The sequence below is a fragment of the Anser brachyrhynchus genome, assembly GCF_964034855.1.
Source record: "Anser brachyrhynchus genome assembly, chromosome: Z".
Lineage (NCBI taxonomy): Eukaryota > Metazoa > Chordata > Aves > Anseriformes > Anatidae > Anser > Anser brachyrhynchus.
The window spans coordinates 34,449,111-34,471,088 of record NC_137697.1 but is presented as its reverse complement, the minus strand read 5'-3'; the positions used below and the strand labels follow the sequence as shown (position 1 = coordinate 34,471,088).

The 21,978-nt window shown below is 39.2% G+C and overlaps 1 protein-coding gene across 1 annotated transcript in view; it reads left to right on the top strand.

The window, feature by feature from the left end:
* The window catches only part of GDA (guanine deaminase), a 33,391-nt gene extending 18,489 nt beyond the window's left edge, over positions 1-14,902 (top strand). The window contains exons 9-14 of the mRNA XM_080573479.1: positions 1,454-1,551; positions 2,511-2,578; positions 3,011-3,157; positions 6,462-6,580; positions 7,313-7,340; positions 8,026-14,902. Coding sequence (XP_080429605.1) covers positions 1,454-1,551; positions 2,511-2,578; positions 3,011-3,157; positions 6,462-6,580; positions 7,313-7,340; positions 8,026-8,096 — 531 coding nt within the window. The 3' untranslated portion in view covers positions 8,097-14,902. The remainder of the gene's footprint in view (positions 1-1,453; positions 1,552-2,510; positions 2,579-3,010; positions 3,158-6,461; positions 6,581-7,312; positions 7,341-8,025) is intronic.
* Positions 14,903-21,978: the final 7,076 nt, after the last annotated feature.

Below are 21,978 nucleotides of genomic sequence, written 5' to 3'. Positions count from 1 at the left end.
TGTAGTTACCTGAAAAGTTTGTACTGTTTTGTCAAGGTCAGTGGCATCTGGGAGAGAGTAAATTGTTTCTATGTTCTTTGTTGCACAGGTTTTGGTGAAGTGACTGAAACTTTAGACAAGCCTATACTTTACACAGGCATTTTAGGGGAGATGAGCATTAAAAGTATTTTATGCTCCCTGAGCCTGTTTTTAAGGGTCCAGACAGGGCTGGGAACAGTAGGATTGGAAGGAGGCTAGATAAAGCTGGTAATGTAGGAGCTGGTAATTCTTGGGCAGTAGCCAGTTATCCTCATATTACAGTGTTCTTGCACACTGCTTTTTCCTGTGCATTTTTTCTTCTATGGATTTACAGTAGGACCAACTTCAAATATTTTAATTTTTTTTTTTAATGGAAAAGTAGCTTGTCCTGTTGTGCTCTGTGTGTGAACCTCACATACACACAGGTATACTCTACTGTTCCTACTAACCCAAAGCATTCTCAGCTGATTTTACCAAATATTGACAGGCATAGTGGCCTGAAAATTTGAAATTAATTAAAGTTTTAAACTGGTTAGGTAAAAGCAAGCAGATTTGATAACTGCTCACAGGAAGTACAGGTTGGAGGGTCAGTCACACCTTCTTAGACATCAGAGTACCCATGCAAGAACAAATATAAACAGCCTAACTACAGCCAAAATGCTTAAACACAAGTCAAACAGATTTAAAATTTTACGATGGAATTTTCAAAGGCACAAAGGACAGCTGCAAACTTCATAGGAATTAATTAGTGAACTTCCTTTTCTGTCTTTGAAAATTCTCCCCGCTAAATTATTTATTTACAGTCCATTTTACATGAGAAATCAGTACAAACTACGTAAGTATGTACCCAATATTAACTTTTGTTCTTGCATAGTACTATGAACATTTCTTTTTGCGTCAGCATGCTATAGATAATACTAGCACTGTAAAAATATGGGTCTCAGTTCTGTCAGTTCATATCAAATCTAGTGGAAAACTTTAGAGAGAAAACGGGAAACACGCTAAGTACATATGTCTTCCATTGTATCTGTTACACTCTTGGCCCCAATACTTAATCTCTGTGGTAGCTATGAAATACACATCATAAGGTTACTACAGTACTATGCGAGATAGGCAGTTCTTGCTTTTGTTTCTTGCAGCTAGCTCATAAGTGACAACCACAACCACCACAAGATACCACAGCACCCTATCTTTTCATATAAGTAAATGAAAATAGGCAGAGGGAGTGATATCTCAGGCTTATTGAAGTTAATGAGAGTTCCTCCCTTCTTGATTTCAAAAGCTTCATTCAAGAATTGCATGCCTTTACCCTTGATGGTAACAGGTGCTCTTTAAAAAAAAAAAAAAAGTCTGTTAAAAGCAGTGCAGCAAAAAATTTACAGGTACTGAAGGAAATGCTATTTTTTCTAAAATTGTTGGTTTTGTTTTTCTTTAGACAGTGATGGCTCATGGCTGTTATCTTTCTGACGAAGAACTGGAACTTTTTAATCTTCGTGGATCTGCAGTTGCACATTGCCCCAGTTCTAATTTTTCGTAAGTCAATAAAACAAGTTAATGGTGTACAACTGGAAAGAGCTGTTTTTCACATAGTATGAAGATACTATAGAATCATAAAATGGCTCAGGTTTTAAGGGACCTCAGAGATCATTTACTTCCAACCCCCTTGCCATAGGCAGGGACGCCACCCACTAGATCAGGTTGCCCAGGGCCTCATCCAACCTGGTCCTGAATACCTCCAGGAATGGCTCATCCACAGCCTCTCTGGGCAACCTGTTCCAGTGCCTCACTAGTCCAGCCTACAGTAAGAAGGCTGCATATATCATATTCCATTTCACCAGAAGTGACACACTGGATCAAGCATGACTGTTCGTGTTTCACTTCTGTGTGGTATGCTCCGGACTGACATTATTTTTGAGTATAATCACATATATACAAATATTTCTTTTTTTAAACTTAATTTCTTATGAGTGTCCTATCAATGGCCAACTTCCTTCTCCCCCAGAGTACATATATGTTACTGGGAAATGGGAAAGGGTGAAATTAACATTAGCAGAAATTATATACTATACAGTATCCTGTCAGGGTACTACATATTAACAGTCATTTTGCCTATAACATAATCAGTAGCTTGTTTGCAATGGCTTACTGGAGCTTGCAAAATGATCTCCCATCTCCTGGGAGTACACTTTACATCATACTTGGATTTTTTTGACAAACATACTAAGAGCTTATTTTCAAAAGATAACTCTGAAACTGTTTTATTAGAAAACTAAAAGTTTTCATTAGGAAAAGTTGTTTTTACTTTTAGTGATTAAAACCCATCATCCAGATTTATGAATGTAAATGGTCCATTCCTGTTCAATAAACATGATCTATTACATGTAGTCTGAGAACCCTTGTCATGAAATTGCCCAAAGTCCTCCGTTTAGTGAACTGCAGGAATCAATTTTCCTCTCTGTATATTATAGAAGACATCTCTTTTTCCAATCCAGGTTGAGCAGTGGCATCTTAAATGTGCAAAAGGTTCTCAAACACAACGTGAAGCTTGGCCTCGGCACAGGTTGGTAGCTTTTGTAGAAAAGGGTCTATTTTAGAAATTGCTGGAAGATACAAAAACATACCCTCATGTTTGTATTGAAAAGTCCATCATGCCTCCAATTTGTGGCCTGTTTTTTGTTTGTTTGTTTGTTTGTTTTTTTCACTGTTTAATATGTAGAGGTGGTCAAAAGATGTTTGAGAAGTTTTGTTCCTGCCTTAACAGTAAACTGCCTCAACAACAACTTTTCCAGATTAAGTTTCTGTTCCGCATTGTATTTTATTTACCTGACCTTGTAGAACCCATGTCAGGAATCACCCATTCAAAGACAATGCTTAGCAGTAAAACTTTTCATGTTTACTACCTCTTGCACTTTGTAACGCTTAAATCAAACTCATAATAATTTAATCCAGAGATATTCCCAAAGTTTGTTTCTAAGATTCTTATCCCTTCTAGATGTTGCCGGGGGATATTCAGCTTCTATGCTTGATGCTATCAGGAAAACAATGATGGCATCTACCACCCTTCAAATTAATAAAGTGAATGAAAGAGGACTAACTCTTAAAGAAGTTTTTCGACTTGCAACTTTAGGAGGAAGCCAAGGTAAGAAGAAATTTATTTATAATATATAGAGAGAACGTCCGCTTTTTTTTGATATTATGTCTCCCTGTCTATAAAAGATGGCTGAACTTAAAGATTTTCTGATTCCAGAGTGAAGTCTAAAATTATATTTGCTTGGCATAGATTTCTTTCACTCTCTCATAACAATACCACTCTCACTACAGAAAAGCATTTGTATTAGTATTGAGAGTTTAATAAAGGCATCCTAATGATTTTTCAGGGCTGTACATTTTATTTGAAAAGATCCTCAGACTTCTTAATCATTGGTGCTTGTAAATTTGTCACACCAATTGGAAAGACTTTGTTTTCTCAGCAACCAAAATGTAACGAAAAGCTGTGCAATTACTGTAAAATCACGCATCCTGTTTGTCATCAGTTTCTAATTTTGTTTCTTCTTGTTGAGATCTCAATGAGGCAGCTTTTGACTGTCTTTTTAGTAAATCAAAACATTATGCAAATTGCCCCTCAGTGGGAGTACAGCACAAAGTTTAAGCAGGATATGTATCATAGTTATTCATGACAAAATTGCATCTGCAGAATATAGTCATATAGTATATATGTTATTCTGTCTCACTGGAATGTTTTGCTATGATCAGTATGCACATATGGATTTATACAATTACCAAAGTTTTAGCAGAACTTGTATCATTTAGCAGAGAGCAAATCCACATATAAGTAAAAATTTGTTACAGTTTTAGTCAACAGAAAAGCACCCTCTTCCTCCTGAAGAACTGGTCCCAAGTCTTTCAGTGTAACATTTTTGTTGTTGTGAAAAAATACCAATTAATTGGAAACTGTTAGTGGAAGCTTGAAAGATGTAGTGAAAATGTCTTCACGTAGGTCCTGTCTGGGCTGTGGGACAGGGACTGTAGGGTGTAATGGGGAAGTAGGTAAGAAAGAAAATGGGCAGAGGACAAAAAAGAGGGGTCTTTTTTTTTTTCCCCCAGAATATATACTGTACTCATCTTGGTTGAGAGTAAGTTAGTTCATATACAGAATGGAAAACTAAAATCCCAGACTTGTGTTTGGTTTCCCCTCCCAACTACTCTTGTGCTTGTTTTATATGGGTTCTTAAGCTTACAATAATATAGTAAGATTGTTTATGTATTGATTTTGACTGGTTCTATCACTTGCAAGGGTAGAATATAAATTACTTGTTCAGCCTTCCAGTAATCCAGACAAGTACTGTTTGGGGAAATTTAAATGAGAGATTGTTTTCCTTGTCTTAATTTGCTTTGCTGAGACCCTAAACACTTATCACCCTCTTGTGTTTATTTTAAAAACTGCATTCTGTTCACAAACCTAAAAGAATATGACATAACTGTAGTTGAAACTGGTAGACAGCCAAAACATTTCACCATTTTGAGGAGTTTCAACACTTTTAATGTATTGTATATATAATATGTATATATATTACACATACGTATTATATATTATAGATTATAGCTGTTTATATAAGTGTATACCATTTATTAGATAAGGAATTGACTGGATGGCTGCACCCAGAGAGTTGTGGCCAGTGCCTCTGTGTCCAGATGGAGACTAGTGATGAGTGGTGTTCTTCGGGGTCCATCCTGGGACTTGTGTTGTTTAGTATCTTTATAAATGCCTGGACAGGCTGGGGAAGTGGGCCCACATGAACCGCATGAGGTTCAACAAGGCCAAGTGGAAGGTGCTGCACCGGGCTTGGGGCAATCCCAGACATGAGCACAGACTGGGAGAAGAGCTCACTGAGAGCAGCCCTGCAGAGAAGGACCTGGGGGTTCTGGTGGACAAAAAGCTCGACACGAGCCAGCAGTGTGGGCTTGCAGCCCAGCAGGCCAACTGTGTCCTGGGCTGCATCAGCAGAGGGGTGGCCAGCAGGTGGAGGGAGGGGATTGTCCCACTCTGCTCTGCCCTCGTGAGGCCCCACCTGGAGTGCTGCGTCCAGGTCTGGGCCCCCAGCAGAAGAAGGACATGGGGCTGTTAGAGTGGGTCCAGAACAGGGCCATGAAATTGATCAGAGGGATGGAGCACTACGCCTATGAAGAAAGGCTGAGAGAGCTGGGGATGTTCAGCCTACAGAAGAGAAGGAACCAGGGAGACTTCATCACAGCCTTTCAGTACTTAAAGGGGACTTATAAAAAAGGAGATCAACTTTTTACTCAGGCAGATAAATGATAGGACAAGGGGAAATGGTTTTAAACTAAATGAGGGGAGATTTACATCAGATGTTAGGAGGAAATTCTTCACTGTGAGGGTGGAGAGGCACAGGAACAGGTTGCCCAGAGAAGCTGTGGATGCCCCATCCCTGAAGGTGTTCAAGATTGGATGGGGCTTTGAGCAACCTGGTCTAGTGGGACATGTCTCTGCCCATGGCAGGGGGGGTGGAACTGGATGATCTTTAAGGTCCCTTCCCACCCAAACCATTCTATGATGTTATGATATAATATGCAGATAATATAAAAACTTCAAGCTATCCTAAATTATTTTCAAGCAACCTCAAAGGCCTCTATTTAGGTATTCCATAAATAGATTCCATAAACCTCACTTAAGGTAAAATTGTAGGTTTTCAGTGCTTGTGGACCCAAAAACCAGAGGCTGCAATGAAGCATGAAATAATAAAGTTGGATAACAGAGCGTAAGACAAGTCTTACAGCTGGGTATGGGACCTGCATATCTGGCTATGACTTTTTTTCCTACCATATTGTTCTTTGTTAGTACTGATTACCATTAGTTAAGCTCTCAACAAACCTTCTATTATCAAATTATATATTACTATTGTAGTATGTCCATACAACCTGTCAACGTTGCTTAAAGTGTTTTATAAACATAAACAGTTTAATCTTACACTGCCTTGGCAACATGAATATTATTATCTAACTTACAATTTCTCTGACTTCCTCTCGACACCCCTTTTGGAATATAGTTTTTGCAACGTCAGCAATTATTATTCCACTTTAAACAGTTGGTGGTCTATACATCAGATCTGCAATGACATAAAATCAAAAGAGAACATCCAAAGAACAAAAATTAGGAGGGGTTCAAATTCTTTCACAGATTTCCTTTATGCTTAACAGATGCCCTTCAAAAATTCATCAAAATACACATGATTTTTATGAGGAGTTGCTTAAAAACTCAGATGCTAACCTACACACTCTATTTGCTTTTATGTTTTTCTTTGCAGTCCTCTAAATTCTTGTATTTTTTTTTTTCATGAACATCACAAATAGGTTTCTAGATGCTTCCATATAATGGTAAGAGGCTTGCACTGAGGATCTGTTTGTGAGCTTATTTTCTCTTTCAGCTCTAGGACTAGATGATGTGATTGGAAACTTTGAGGTTGGCAAAGAATTTGATGCACTGCTCATCAACACCAAGGCTTCAGACAGCCCTTTTGACTTGTTCTCTGCTGATACTTTTGAGGTAATCTGAACAGGATTAATGATCCAGAAAATTACTGGAAATAATGCGGGGAAGGTCTGTGGTACAGGCAGAATGTAAGGCTCTTCAGGGTCTTCCCAGTAACAGGAACTGGGTGTAGTGCCCTACTGCTGTCTGTATCTCAAACCAAGAGGTACAGGGATTTTATCAGAATCTCACTGTCTCAATGACAGGCATATATCACCATGAAAAAAAAATGGATGTAGCATTTTAATGCAGTGGGTCTAGCCGATAATTAGGGTTAGCTAAGTGCACTACCAAAGCACTGCAGCCAAGGAAAAACTGTTAGTTAACTTTTTGAGTTCAAACTCAATAATAGCAATCTGTTCTTAAATGAAAGCTGAATTACCTTGGCTTCACTAGTGTTGTAAACTGAAGCTAAATTGGCAGTTCCTGGGACTATAAAAATGTTTACAATTTTGCCTTATTTTTTCAAAAATAAATGATTTTGAGAGCTCTAAAAAGAGGAAAGTATTGTTTTAGCCATATACTTGTTTATACTGTCAAATTTGTGCAGTATTTTCTTCTGGAGACATACATCCTCCCTACTGAAAATGAATTATGACAAAACATGTAGATTAAGTTTTAATTTTACTGTCTACAGGCATATCTAGGAAAACTCTTTTCATCAGTTGTTTTCATCAGTTTCTAATAATTATCATCTGGGTCTGCAGATACTGCTTTCTGAATTTGCTTTTCTCCCATTTTTTACAGGACAGTCTTGAGAAGTTCCTTTATCTAGGTATGTGCATAAAGCTCTCATGTTGTTGTATATGTCACAGATGTTCTAAATCAATGTGGAGGTTCCTTTGCATTCATTTACAACTGCTGAGTAAGAACTAAATAGTATACCTTTTGTTCTTTGGGACAAAAGAACAAAAAGTAGTCAGTTTAGCATGAACGGGTGCCTAAGTTTAATTGCCAGATTTATAGCCACATCTATCTTTATCTATAGCATGAGCTAAATCATATTTCACAGAAAAGTAATACTGACTTTCTTATGCAATGCCTATCACCAGTTCAGAACAAAATCTGACTTCTGGAGACCAGTTGCTGTTGCGGTACCTGAGTGGTACTGCTGCCTGGTACCTGAGTTAGTTCAGATAGTATGCAACAGCTATTTCTGTACAGGTGTATATTTGCAGGTTTTGAATCTGCTAAATACACAGAAAATACATGACACCACTGCAGCAGCTGAACGCAATGTTTATTTTTTTCAAAGAAGCATGGGTAGTTTAATGCCCATTGATTTTTATGGTGTTCATGGTATCTGACTATTTCTCTTGAAATACACTTTCTCAGTCTTAGGAAATGGGTAACTGAAAATGATATGTAAGAAAACTGTTTTTGTGGATTGCATCATTTTAATGAATAAAATCAGTGCATAGAGTTATGTGCAATTCTCTCTTTTGACTATGTTATTTCAGGCGATGATCGGAATATTTCTGAAGTGTACGTGGCTGGAAAGCAAGTGGTTCCTTTTTCAAGTTCAGTATAAATCCATTTTTCTTTTGCAAAATATTCTGCTGATCTCTCTGCCTATGATTTGGAAAAAAATGGATAAACACAGTGCCTGATCATCAGGAATGACATTTCATTTATGTTTAATGTTTTAAAACTTGCAAATGTGAGAAAATTTGTTAGATCTTTCAAGAATTATGTTACCAAAATTGTCACAGTTCTAAGATGAAACAGGCGTTTAAATTTCTCTGTAAAAATAACATATGTGCACCATCAAGGAATTTGCTAAATATCTTACTTGAATAGGACAAGTGGTGTTCCTTTTAATAATAATGTAAGAAGTATTAAGAAGAGCAAACAAATTCTCACTGTCTATAAGATGTTTAATCGAAAAAAAAGGCCAGTGCTGGTAAATCATTTTTGAAAATAATGAATATCACAAACAAATGTAATTTCCTTTATATCATCACTAAGTATGGAGAATTTAGTGGCATTTGAGGGCATTCAGAACATTTTTCATTTTTGTTTATGTATGTGATTAGCTTTTAAATTTTAATTTTAAATATTTTTTAATTGAAATTAATTAAGAAGTATTTATTTATAAGTAACTAAGGGTCCTTATTATCAACAAGCTCGGGTTTGTCATTAGCAGTCAGGCAGAAGAGAACTGGTGAAAGAACCAAGTAAAAAATATAGAATTGGTCAAACAGGCTGAAGCTGCAAGAGCGAAAAGGCTGTGCCATTCTGTGATGCTGTGAGCTGAAACTACATTTCCTCAAATTTCACTCTGATGTTTAGAAGCAGTCTGCCTCATCTTCCACCTATTCTCTACCCACTTATTGAATCTCCTTCAGCTGAGTGACCACTGAATGAAACTCACGTAAAAACAGAAGCAGGCACTGAGGTGTCTGAGTGTGCTTCTCGATGCCAAACAAATACTTCTTTTCTGGACTAGAGGGCGTGCTTCCTCTAGTTCAGCCTCTTGCAGAACCTTACTAAATTCATTTGCTCCTGATTATTCAGACTATGAGTTATAAAATGTCCCTTCTGCTTTCTGTACTAGAAGTGAGTATGTTTAAAACAAAATCTGCAAGAAATGGTCTATCTCTCGCTGTTACCACCTTTGACTTGAGGTGTTAATTCCTCTCTGGAAAGAAGCAACTCAGTTTCAGTGTGGTCCTCTGTGTCTTTCAACACTGGAACAGTAATTCCAGCCCTATAAAATGCCAGCTAAAAACAACAACAACAACAAAAAAGTGTGCTTTTTATTTTATTAGTCCTCATGATTTCCTTTCTTAAAAAAGTGTATTTCCCTGCTTGTTATTGGAGTTTTTGTTTTGTTTTGTTTTGTTTTGTTTTTCCAATAGTTTGAGAAGGGAGTTTCTTGTTCCTTTATTATTATTTTTTTTTAATGCAAAGAATATAAACTTTAATTTCAGTGTCAGTGGAGACGATATTGCACTGCATTACTATATATATGTGTTGAGTATGGTTTTGAGGCTCGCTTCAAACTCCTTTGATTTCAGTGAGCTTAGTTTCATAGTTATATCTCACTGCCTGATGATACAAAGGCACAAGACCTCCTTATGCTCCTAAAACAAGGGAGGTAACTGCATGAAAGTCTCACTCTGGGTCTGTGTACGAGGGAAAATTTGGCCTAGTATCGCTAAAAACTTGCTCTGATTTTAACAAGCATTTTCAGAGCTTACATACATTTAAGGTTATGCCCAGATAAGACAGTTTAGCATCAAGTGGAACTACACAAGCTAGCTTAGGCATTGAAAGTACCTAAAGTCATTTCCAGTGTGGTTGTGTGTGTGTGTATTTTTTTTTTCTTGACGCAGAGTAGCCCTACTGAACAGCAAGGTATTTTGGCTTGCATACGCCACCCTAAAGCAGCTGCAGTGCTTGCTCATATAGAGATAGCTCAGGTATCTTCACATGGCACTGGTCTGTGCTATATGTTCGCTGAAGTATACTTTTTGTTTCCATTATCTTTAATAATTCCTAAGGCTTTAGGATTTAAGATTTAAAGATTAAAGTTTTCACATTCCATCAAGGTGTCTGCTTAAAAAGATTGTTCTTCATGTGTCCCAAGTAGATACATAGTAGCACACTTTCTTGGCAAATACAATCTGCAATTCTTTAACTTGGTTTCCTGATTCAGGGAGCATTTTTCCTCATGAATTTTGACATGAATTAATTGACCAAATTTCACATTCCAAAACCAAAGATCTGTGAGACATATGTTTTAATTCTCCAGTTACTGTCTGAAACTATTTTTAGGGAGTTGCATGGCTTACAGCTTTGGCTTTCCTGTAGGAATGTATTTTGGGACATAGAAAGATTACGCAGCCTTGTGTACTATGTATGTTTGTGCTGTAGTTCTTTGCTTCCAGAGCTATGAATTATATCAACACTTTTATTTAGTGGTAGTCCAAACCGTGCCTGACTTTATTGCTTTCTTGCTATTTGGTGGTGTTGTTAAGAATGGGATTCAGTATTTCTTCTTGAAAGATTTGGCAGGGGGAGGAGCGGTTGCTTATTTGAAAACTGGGAATACAGAAAAAAAAATTTAACAAGCTCAATACTAGCTCCTGCTGGCCCATTTACAAAGGGACTCCCTAGGAAAAGTACTGCCAGTGAGCTTTGGATTTGAATATGGGATGTGTAATGAGTAGTTTCACGCTTGTTAAAATTCAGGCACAAGGCGGGAACTTAGCTTTTTGATTATAGCTTTACTGGTGTCTGGTAGCCAGACACAGGCCAGACTTAGAATTGGAGAATCAACTTTTCAAGAATCTCAGCTGAAGAAGGAGCTCTTCCTGCAACACCATACATTCCCCACAACAGGGGAGGAGCATGGGCCAAGATGAACAGTGTTACATTGAACTGAGAGGTGCTTAGTGGTAAAGAAAAGAAGCCAGGATTTGGTGTGAGAGGATGCCAGTGGAGGAATTAATATAGCCCTGTAAAGAACAAATCGGAAGGTAGTTTCAATAGAAGCATCTTAAACAGAATTGAAGGAAGCAAGACTGTAATGCCAGAAAAAAAATAATGAAGTAGGGCCCCCAGAGGTAGACCTAAAAGCTCTTTCAGTGGAAGATGGCTTACACACTGAAATCTTAACGTTTTAGGAGAGTCAGAGGATGTGTTAGCCAGACTTCTCTGAAGCAATTTTGGGAAAGTCACTGAGGATCCCACTGTGAAGTATTAGTCCTTGGGACTCTCTGGTTATGTGCAGATAGCCAAGATGCTTGGTGCAGTAGGAGAATATCAGTAGGTGAAAGCAGTTACTGTTGATACTCATACCTCTACAGCATAGGCAGTCAGTGCCTACATATAGTCTGATTCCTTGGATGAATGTCCCCACTGCTTACGTGGTCTGAAGCAAGCCAAATAATTGGTGCAGATGCTTGAAGTCTCTATTAGAGGTTGGAGTGCATCTGGCATGCAACTGAGCCTCCAGCGTAGATTGTTCCAAGAAAAACTTAATCCTTGGTGGTATACCAAAACCACCCTACAAACTGAACCAATATTCTGTAAGTGAGGCTGACTGGGAAATTCACTTCAAAACGCCACTACTATCTCAAACCAAAAATGCTAACAGAGGCAAGGACATAGCACCGTTCCCCCTCCATACTTATTGCCACAGAAAATAAATGAAAGCAACTTCCTTTCTCCTCCTTCCTCTTTCAAAAAGAAATAAAATAATAGTTAAAAAAAAGTAAGTGGAAATAAGCCAGCCACACACTAAGGGGAGATGACTAAGTAGAAGAAAAGATAATTTTCAGTCAGCATAAATTGATATCATGCTATTGACTTAAGATAAAGCCTCTGGAAAAATGTACATGCAACTGTTTCCAGATGTCAGTCCCCATTAGTTGTCTTTCCAGATTGTGGATGGGATCTTTATTTGTAACGTTTCTTTGTGTTCAATGTCAACAAACCATTCAGACAAAAATAAGTGTAGTGTATGGAAAGCTTGGTTGTTGGGACAATGTGCTTAATGTGTTCTATGTTCAGATGACCAGTTATTTATTACAAATGGAGTATATTTGAATTACTTTTATATGTTGATCTCATTGTGTCACTTTAGGTTTTGATTATTAATGAAATGCAAGTAAGTATCGCTTATGCATTATTCAGCATTATTTGAATTATTCATGTGTGGCAAGTGGAGTTCTTCACTTTAAAATGTTGGCTTGGCCTAATGTTTATATTTATTGTGTGGTTTTGTGCAATCAGAAAGCTTTATAGGAAAAAAATATATATTTGTTCACTGTACTGAGAATTTTCATTATTGTAACTGGAATTTCTGTGAAAAAGAAATGTTAAAATGACCCTGTTTGAAAGTCTGTGCCTGATTATACAGTCATGAATGAAAAAAAAAAAAAAGTATAATGGTTTTGTAAAAGCTGACATGAATAGTAATATTGTAATAAAAAAATATTTACAGAGAAATAGATTTTTTATTCTAATCATGATTGTGCAATGCAGATTAGCAAAAGTTAATCATTCTTCCTAAATATCTGCTAGTCTACTGAGCAAAGAATATAACTCTGATTGCACATTTAACAAGAATATACATGTTTTGAAAAAGAAAAAGCCTAACTTCTTTCAGAGAACATCTCAATTTTAATTGGAAATTATATTAACAATATTACTTAGAAAGAGTTTGAATAAGTTAAGCTTTTCCATAAACAATGCATAACAGATGATAGGGTGGACAGCTTCTAAAATAATACTAGGTTTGTGTGCATAAATGGTGATATATTACATGCAGCCCTGTGTATAGTAGTGGTCAACACATCTCTAAAGAGATGGTGCACAAGTAGAAGGAATATCAGAAAAATAAAAATAATAAAAAATAATAATTAAAAAAAAAGGGACATGGGGAATTTGAGAAAAGACTGAAAAAAGTTTTGTAAAGAGATTTCAAAAGGCTGGTAGTAGAATGAAAAATAATTCAAAGTAGAAATAAGCTGAACTATGAACTAGGGGAGGTCAGAAAATCACGATGACGTATCAGTGGAGTTTTAGGTGGGAAATGCTCAGAAAAGATGACATTTTTTTCAGGCTATATTCTGTTAAATCATGGACTTCATTCCTTCAGAAGGTCACTGAAGCCCAACAATGGAACAGATTTCCAAAGCGAAGCAGTTATTTATGTGCTTAGAAAAAGAGCCCAAATTATCACAGCCAATTACAACGCTTTTCAACCTCTCAAAATCTACTTCAAGATTTAAACCAAAATTACCTGTAACAACTCCAGAAGAAACCTAATACAAGTTTTGCTTTATCTTCACATCTCCCGTGAAACATTTGGCATTGGCCAGGTCAGATACTGAAGCAGTCTGAGCTTGGGGAAGAACCTCTGCTCATGCATGCCCCACACATCATGCACCTCATGGTGCCATGATGACAGACTCCAGCACAGGAAGAAAAGTATCTGGTGTGGTTAGACTTCCTGAAAGTGAGCTGTTTTAAAAATCAGCTTGTTTTCAAGTCCAGAACACTGCAGAGAGCACAGCACATTTTATACTGCACATACCTAATAGGGAACTTAACGCTACCAGGAACTTTGGCCTGAAGTTTTTTGTTGTTGTTGTTTTAAGCCCTGCTGCTGTATGTGTAGCAACTTACGCTCCTCTCAAAAGAGAAGCAAGCAAATGACATCTGCAAGGCTCTCTTAAAAGAAACAACAGCAACAAAAACAATTCTTAGGAAGCCAAAAGGACATCAGCAACAATCTGCTATGTAAAGTTAATAAAACTGTTAGTTTTCCTCGAAAGGCTGAGCAGTGTTTTTGGAGGGCAATTTCCTGGAAATTTCAATGGAATTTTTTTCTTGGAAAATGTCCTAAATCAGCGTGTGCTTCAACCAATGAGATCTCCTGTGGCTTCTGCAAGCGGCAGCGATTTGTGCAGAAGTGAATGCAACAGGCGTGCCTGGAGTCATACTTTCTCCCTGGCCAGGACTCAGACTTGTGTATTCAGTTCATGGTTTCTCACAGACTTCATTTTAATTTGAAAATAAGTGGTATGAATGAGTACAACCGGGAGAAGGATAAGGCTTGCAAGACAATCTTACACCCACCCACCTAAAACTTCAACTCAAAAGATCTCTCCCATCAGGAAAGTATTATGTTTGCACAGCTCTTAGGCTCAGTGTTTTGGCTTCATGACTTGAGTCAGCAGGTAGCAAACACAGCCAAGACCAGGATGTGAAATGTAAGCAGCTGACATAAACATAAAAACATTTTACCTTGGTCTGTGTTTGAGTCACCAGAAGCTTTGCTTAGCCCTGTGCTCCTAGGCTCCTTTACAAAGAAAAACTCCCTGGAGCTAAGCCTTCAGTAGAAGGGACCAGTGTTGGTGACAACTGAAGATTTTGATCTCTGTGTCCTATCTGACCTGGCTTTGGAGCTGGGTTGTGTGCTCCTTTAAAAGCTTTTGCTGATGAAGGTTTTAAGAAGTGATTACACGTATTCATTAGCTGTTGAAGATAGCAGACTGTCAACCCGTGCTTCTCTATGAACCTTCTTTCCCCAAGGGAGAAGGGGCGTTTCAATGCAGTGAGCTTTTCTGATTCTGGTCCTTGGTTTTGTCAGCTTGTCACCTATTGTGTGTAGGCTCTGTTTTGTTCTTTCATGAAGAATACCAACCAGGACTTTGTTGAATGCCTCCTCCCTGTTGTGCTTATGTGTAGCTTCAAGGAAGAACAATGTATTTGGAAAAAGTGCTAGATGTGATTTCCTCTGTTCTGCTTGGTTTTGGTCATGCTAAATGGGAACTTATGTACTGTTGAAACAAAATAAAGTGGCCTTGCGTTTACACCAGCCCCCATCTGTTTCTGTGTTTGACTTTGGAGGAGAGAGGAGGAAGGTGGCAAGCTGACTAATGAAGATTTACACTGAAGACCATAATACATGACAAAGTGTCAGTGAAGCACAATACTGGGGAACTCAGACGCACCCATTGTAGGGGGTTGTAAACTGCTTCATATGTATGACATTATTTTAAGGGATCTTTTTCCAGACTCTAAATTCTTAAGAACATTTGATGTAGCTTTATTACCAGATTTGCTGGCTTGATAAATCAAAGCAAGTGCTTCAGTAACATTTTTATTATTTCGCGTGGAAGTAGACTACCCTGAAATACTTTTTTCTTGTGCTTGGCAGCAAGCACACGGAGTCACATCTCCTTTAATGTGTTTTTCTTCACTTTCTTACTTTTCAAAGCATAGACATATAAAAGTTCCCAATCTAAGCAGCTCTGAAACACAACAGGAACAGATTTCCTTAAAACAAAAACTCCCATAGGAGAACCACTAATTAAACACTGAGGAATTGTGTGCTACGGTTTTGAGAATTATGTGCAAATTGTTACCAACTAATGCAAAATTACGTGCACAAGAAATAAAGTTATTTTGTATTTTCATCAACCAATTTAGCACAAGTCATGCAAACTACAGAGGAAGGACAAAATAAAGCTGCTTTGTTCTATTGCTTTTAATAGAAAGGCCTATTTAAGCTTTCAACATTGGAATTCTACTACTTAACATTTTTAGTTTGGAAAATAGCAGTAAGAAATGCTTTTATGAAATTTTGCTAGAGTACTATATTAAGTTTTTATCTGAGATTTTATTTAAAGCAGTATAAACCCCAGACGTGAGCACAGCAGGTATGTAAGCCAGTTTAAAAATGTGGGAGCCTTTGGGTATGTTGTCAGTAAATCTCAGGTACAATTACCTGTTTCACTACAATTAATTGATGCAGATGTGGTGTACACGTGTGAACACAGAATTTGCAGGCTTAAATAAAAAGCCATTGAATAGTCATGAGCAGATTACCAGTGTAATTTTCACCAGTCTCTTCCCATGGCTAATAAGAAGAATATAAAGACTCTTCATTTGGGATGAGGTGTTGGATGATTTATAATAAGCTTAATAGGTTTATAGTTCACAAGTTAAGAACATAGTTAAAATTCAAAGGAAAGATGCTCGCCCTATGCTTATATCCTGTAATTAGCTGTCTTCTTTCCAAAGTAACGAGTTTGTGAGTTTAATTCTTGCATTAATTCTGATTAAAAATGCCCTTTAGGAATTAACCTAAAAATATTTTCAGAAATGCCATGAAATCCAGATGGAATATGAGCAGTGCCTCTTTCTTTCCTATTTTGTCCTAAAGATACCATTCAAAATATAATAAATATTCTGTCTATTAGAAATTGGAAGTAATAAAACAGTCTAATCTCAGCCCCCAGTTAAAACAAATTGCAGCAGTGGTGAAGGCCATAGGCACAACTTCTCTGGTACTTCGTAAAGAGTATCAGTTCCACTGCAGTCAGTGTTAACGCTTGTTATATTAGCTATAGTGCCAAATAAACTGTTCCCTGAGCTTTTAATTTTGAAGAGAAGGGATGGAAATAGCTGTGGGACAAAGGGGGATTATAAAGGTTGAACTTTCCAAAATTTTTACTGTTAGACTTACTGCTACTGGTTTACTACAGGTTCTGCTTGGTAATACTACTCTTCTGATCAGTATATGGATTGTTCTTACATGTGAACATCTGTGCATTCAAGTTTTGGCTAAATATACTTCAACTTTATACATTACCATATCTTTGGAAAAATGCCTTTGTGTGAAAATGTAACAGTTGCTTAGGAACTTAATTTATGACTCTCAGGTAAAAAAAGAAGGAATGCATGCACAGGCATTTGCATAAGCAACCCTGTAAAAATACTGTGACATTATTCATGACTTATTTTCATATCGTTTACAAAAGGATTACTACAAAGAGAATCTCCAGACGGGTCTACCTGTGTACATGCAAAGCTGTCTTTGAAGGTTAGTGAGTGCATCTACGTTAGCATTTTAGTTCAGAGCAGGAGCGAGCATTCAAAGTCACCATCCAGTCACCTTCAATCCTGTGTTTGCTTTGCTTCATGGAGTGGTCTTGAACTGCATTGCTTTGTAATGAAATAGGTGTACTTAGAAGTGTACCTACTACACTCAGTGGATATTCAATCCATGGGACTGGACCAGAGCTAGTCTGAAATAAAATGTTGACTTGGAGCAGAGTGTGAAATACATTTCTGTTACGGAATTTGAAGCTGGCATAAATACTTGCCATTGCTGAGTTGTAAAGCCTGTCCCTTGAATCAATTCTCTAGTTATAGTTCATCAATGCAATTCAATTTATGATTTTTTTCTCCCTTAAAAGATACATTTGTTCCTCCTTGACGTTATTCTAACCATCATGTTCTTCGTGATCTTATAAAGTGAGAAATTACTGGCAGAACATGATTTATGGAGATTTGGTTGAAGTTTACTTCTAAGACTGGAGTTAAATCTTAACCTAAACTGAAAGAAAATAAATCTTAATGAGAATAGTGGCTTTAATCACCATGGACTAAATACCAGAGACCAGAATGTATCATCGCCCTCTGAGGAGCAAGTCCTGTTCCCCAGGTTTACTCACACTTGTACACACAAACAAGGATGTTCTTAGCAATCCCTTAGCACAGCACAGTGGCGTACAATTCACAAACCCTTCACCTCATATGCTAATTACACCAGGTGTTCCAATGAATTTGAAATTAACTAATGCCAAAAATGTTTAAATACAAAATTAGTTCTCTTAAAAATACACAGCTGTGCCCTGCTCTTACTTCAGCAATAGTTCATAGAGTAGGCGGTGTTTTCCTTTCACATTCAGCCTTGTGCAAATATCCTGCAGGTATCACAATTCTGACTGTTCAATTTTATTAAATTTACCCTAAGAAACATCTAGGCTCTTTTTTTGTCTGCTTTTCTGTCTCTTTTACCAAACACATACCAGTAGTACAATGACAGAAATTTACAGGCCGCTGTCTCCCCTGTGAGCCCGCTGTAGAGGGCTCTCTCATTCCACAGTCTTGTCAGGTGGGCTTTTGGCACCCCCATCATCACATCATTAGGTCACTTCCTGCCAAGGTCACCTTTTAGCACCAAATATACAAAGGTTATGAAAGAAAAGATTTGTATTCTTCCAAAATAGCCTCGAAGTCCAGCTCTGCTTGCCACTGTCCAGCTGGGTGGCCCACCAGGTGGCACATCCTACGACTGTGATCTCCTGCTCCCCCAGTGAGAGCTTCACTCTTGCTCCACTTGAGCGTATCAAGAATTTTTAAGCATAGGAACTGTACTTTTTATTATTATTATAATTTTTTTCCCCTTATTGTTACCTCAGAGCCCATCATATACACTCACAGTTGTTGAAACTCCATGAGTTAAAAAAACTGCTGCTTCTCCTGCGTTGGTCCTGAAGAGCAAGAAAGACATGCTTTCATTTCACAAATGAAAAAGAAAATAGATCTCATTGAGATTTTGTCACGCATTTTTGCTTTGCTCTCATTATATGCTAGAATATATAATTTCTTATGAGTGTAACCAGACAAAAACTTGAACGCTTGCTGTTTTAGAAAGAGTGGCAACAGTTGCTGGGTTCCCTCTGAAGCACAGAAATGATTCCTGACCCCAGAGCAAAAAGACCAGTTCATTTTTCACATGCCTATTGCATTAGCAGCTTCATGCTTAGATTTGAACCAAAAGATGTTCAGAACTCCAGCATTAAGACAAACGCACCTCTGTCCTTCCAACACTGACCCACTGGCAGTCTCTCAGATACAGAAAAAAGCCCCCCACCTGCTCACCCATTGCTTGACATCTTCCCAGTTTTCCCATCTGATTTGACCACAGCTGTGTAGAAAAACGCGATGGTCACCGTTGTGTTTGTACAGCTGGGGAAGCTGCAAACAGGTGTGCCAAGGGAGACCATCACTGGCTATCAGCGTATGCCAGCAGGCGCTGAGTGATCGTGACACCAGCGGAGGGGCTGTGCATGTTGTGGCCACTTCCAGCATCCTTATACCAAGGCGTGCGTGCTCCAAGAGACATCTGAGGGAAAAGAAGAGAGTCTGAACTGTGTACAGAAGGTGCTTTGTGGAAAGAGAAATTCACAGATTGTTAAATCTGAGCCTGTAAAGAGGTGAATGGTTATAATCCTCTGCTCTGACCTCTTCTCAAGACTGGCCCTGAGGGAGGGGTGGTTGGGGAGGCCCCACCTGCAGGGCAGAAGCCTGTGAAAGCCAGAGCATCCCTTGATTGTAAAGGGAAAACAAATAAAGAAGCAGAAATACTCTCTTTCAGGAAAACTTCCCGACTGATTCATGAACTATGACAGAACAAAAAGTTTAGATGCCATTGATTTCTTGTCTCTCATACCATTTTTACAAAATTTACAAGATGTAGCCTGTAAGGCCACAAATGTAATGACTGTGTTTTTCATACATTAAATGTTTGTGTATTAACATAAATATATTTCTAAGAACTTTCACAGTTTGAAAAATAAAATCAACTTTCATATTAACTCAGATGCAAAGAAGTAGGTTATTTTGTAAGGCCAGCACCGAGTACTACTTCAGTGCCATTTTAGCTTGCAAATTGTATGTTCTCCCACGTGAGCCAGGCGCAGAGCTGGTTAATAATTTCCATTTTTGCGCTCGAATAAAAAGCTAGCGAAACAGATGAGAAGTTCATTCCGGTTCGAATCTGAGATTATGGATTTCTCATCGGATTTTTTTTTTTTTTTTTTTTTTTTTTTTTTTTGTTCCGAGTAAACAGGAAGAAGACTTTCCCCTTTGAAAGCAAAGCAAGGAGAAGGGCTGCAGCCTCCACAACAAGGCGGCGAGGCGGGCCGGGGCCGTGCCGTGCCGTGCCGGTCCCGTGCGAGGTCCTCAGTGTCGGTGCCGCCCGCACGGGGGCGAGGCAGCGCCGTGCCCGCAGCGCCCGGCTGGTCCCGGGGGGACGGGGGGGGAGAGGAGGGCAGGGAGGGGCGGGGGGCGGAAGGAAGGAGGGAGGGAGAAACAAAGGAGGGAGGGAGGAAGAAGGAGGAGGGAGAAAAAGAAAAAAGAGTGAGAGAGAAAAGAAAGAGATGGACAATGGAAAGAAAAAAAAGCAATAATGAAGGGAACTGAGGAGCGAGAACAAAGGAATACAAAGCCCTTTTCCCTGCTTTTCCCTGCACAGCCGTCCTAGCCCCACCCAGTGATGACACCCCCCAGCTGTGTTATGGGCTGCCACTAGTCGCTAGGTGTGCAGACCATCTTCACACCTCCAAATGTCGGTGCACCTCCTAGAGCAGCAGCTGCTTGCAAGCAGCGCACAGCTATTGCTCCACAAGGCTACTGCCATCTCACAACTCCTTCCCCAGCGTGCAAATGTTCCGTGAAAAAAGCTTGACTTGCTCGGGTATTTGAGGTGATGGCTGAAATCCAGGGTGGGAGAAGGAACGAGAATGTTATGTCCTTCAGTGTACGAAAGCTGCAGTACTCCTCTGAACAGTTCTCCAGCCTCCTTGCAGCATAGAGGTCTGCACTGTAGAAGATGACACAACCTGCCCAAAGGAACACTCAGTTCCTTGGCATTTAGTCCTGGGAAACTGTATTTAGATTAAAAAACACGTCAATAACAACAACAGTAATGCGGACCCTCTAGAGCCTGTGAAGTTGCTTGGTGGTTATTGCCCACAGAGCATGTGCTACACCATCTGCAATGCTGAAGGCTGCAGCCTGCCAAAGCATGAAACACCGCGATGGTGCTGGACCCCAGTGTGCCTGTCACCAGCCCTGCTAGTAGGTGTGTGGCTGCGGGGTCAGGGCCATGATTTGTGGCAGAAGTGCCCTACAGGATGCTGTGCAAAAGGCTCAGGTGTGGTTCTGATCAGTGCCAACCTTCTCTATGATTTTCTATGTGTTTCATGCAAATATATGATTTAAATGCCTAGAAATAGCTTGGTAATACTTACCTGCAGAGAGAAATGCTGCCAAATGAAAATAATTGTGATTTAAGGTGGTGGAAAAGGAAGCAAGTGACAGCCAAGGAGTGGGATAAGGGGTGGTGTAGCCACTGGTACCTTTCTGCCCCTGGCTTTCCTCATCCACGCACATCCACAAGCACAGTTCGCCCTTAGCAGAAGCCTCAGGGACTCTTATTCTAGATTATTTTTCCCTTGAAAGACCGTTTAATCACAGAGCTCAAGGAAAGCCTTTATAGAGTCACAGCAGAAATAAATCACTCCCAAATTAGTCCCTGTCAAAAAAACAGAAGTGAACTTTGACCCAAGCTACTAATGCTGTGGAAATATGACTGCAGACAGTGGGGTCTGTCCCCAGACCCTCTCCTGGGTGCAGTAGTGGGGAGGAGCTGTGCAGTGTGACAGCCGGGGCTCGTGCCCTCCGACACATCCCTCCTTGCCCCATCCCATCCCAGCACCTGCCCAGCCTCTGGCCCTGCCCTGTCTGCCTCTGTGAGGCTCGCGGGAGCTCAACAGGGGCCTTTTGCTGCCAAAATACCGATGACGTGACCCCTGCTACATATGGGCTGCTGTCTACCTCTGTGAAGTGGAAGCTTGAAAATCAAAGCCTAATCCAGTGTAAGCACTAGTCTGCCTCGAGGGGAAGTCAGCTCTTCCAGTCCTTTTATCCAGTCAATGTGCTCCCCAAGAAGGGGTGTTTTTATATTAATGTTCCTGCGTCTTGACCCCAAACAAGAAAGATGAAGTCCAACAGGAAGGAAGAATGAGTTACAATGGAATTTATTCTAAATATGCTTTTAGAAACATTATTAATCCCTGCTTGAGTAAATAGCATCTGCTGTTAACGCTGGCAGAGGTGGCCTTTGTTTCTGCCCGTGATGGTAAATAACAACAGGAGATGCGTGCGTTCAGGCATAAGTGACCGTGTGGGAGGAATGAAACACTGTCAGTGCAGAAGAAAGCTAAACTTAGTGAAATACGGGACTGAGAAAGGAAATGGCTCTGCCTCATTGTCACATCATCTCATTAAATCAGGTGGTTTCAGGTACCGAGGCTGTG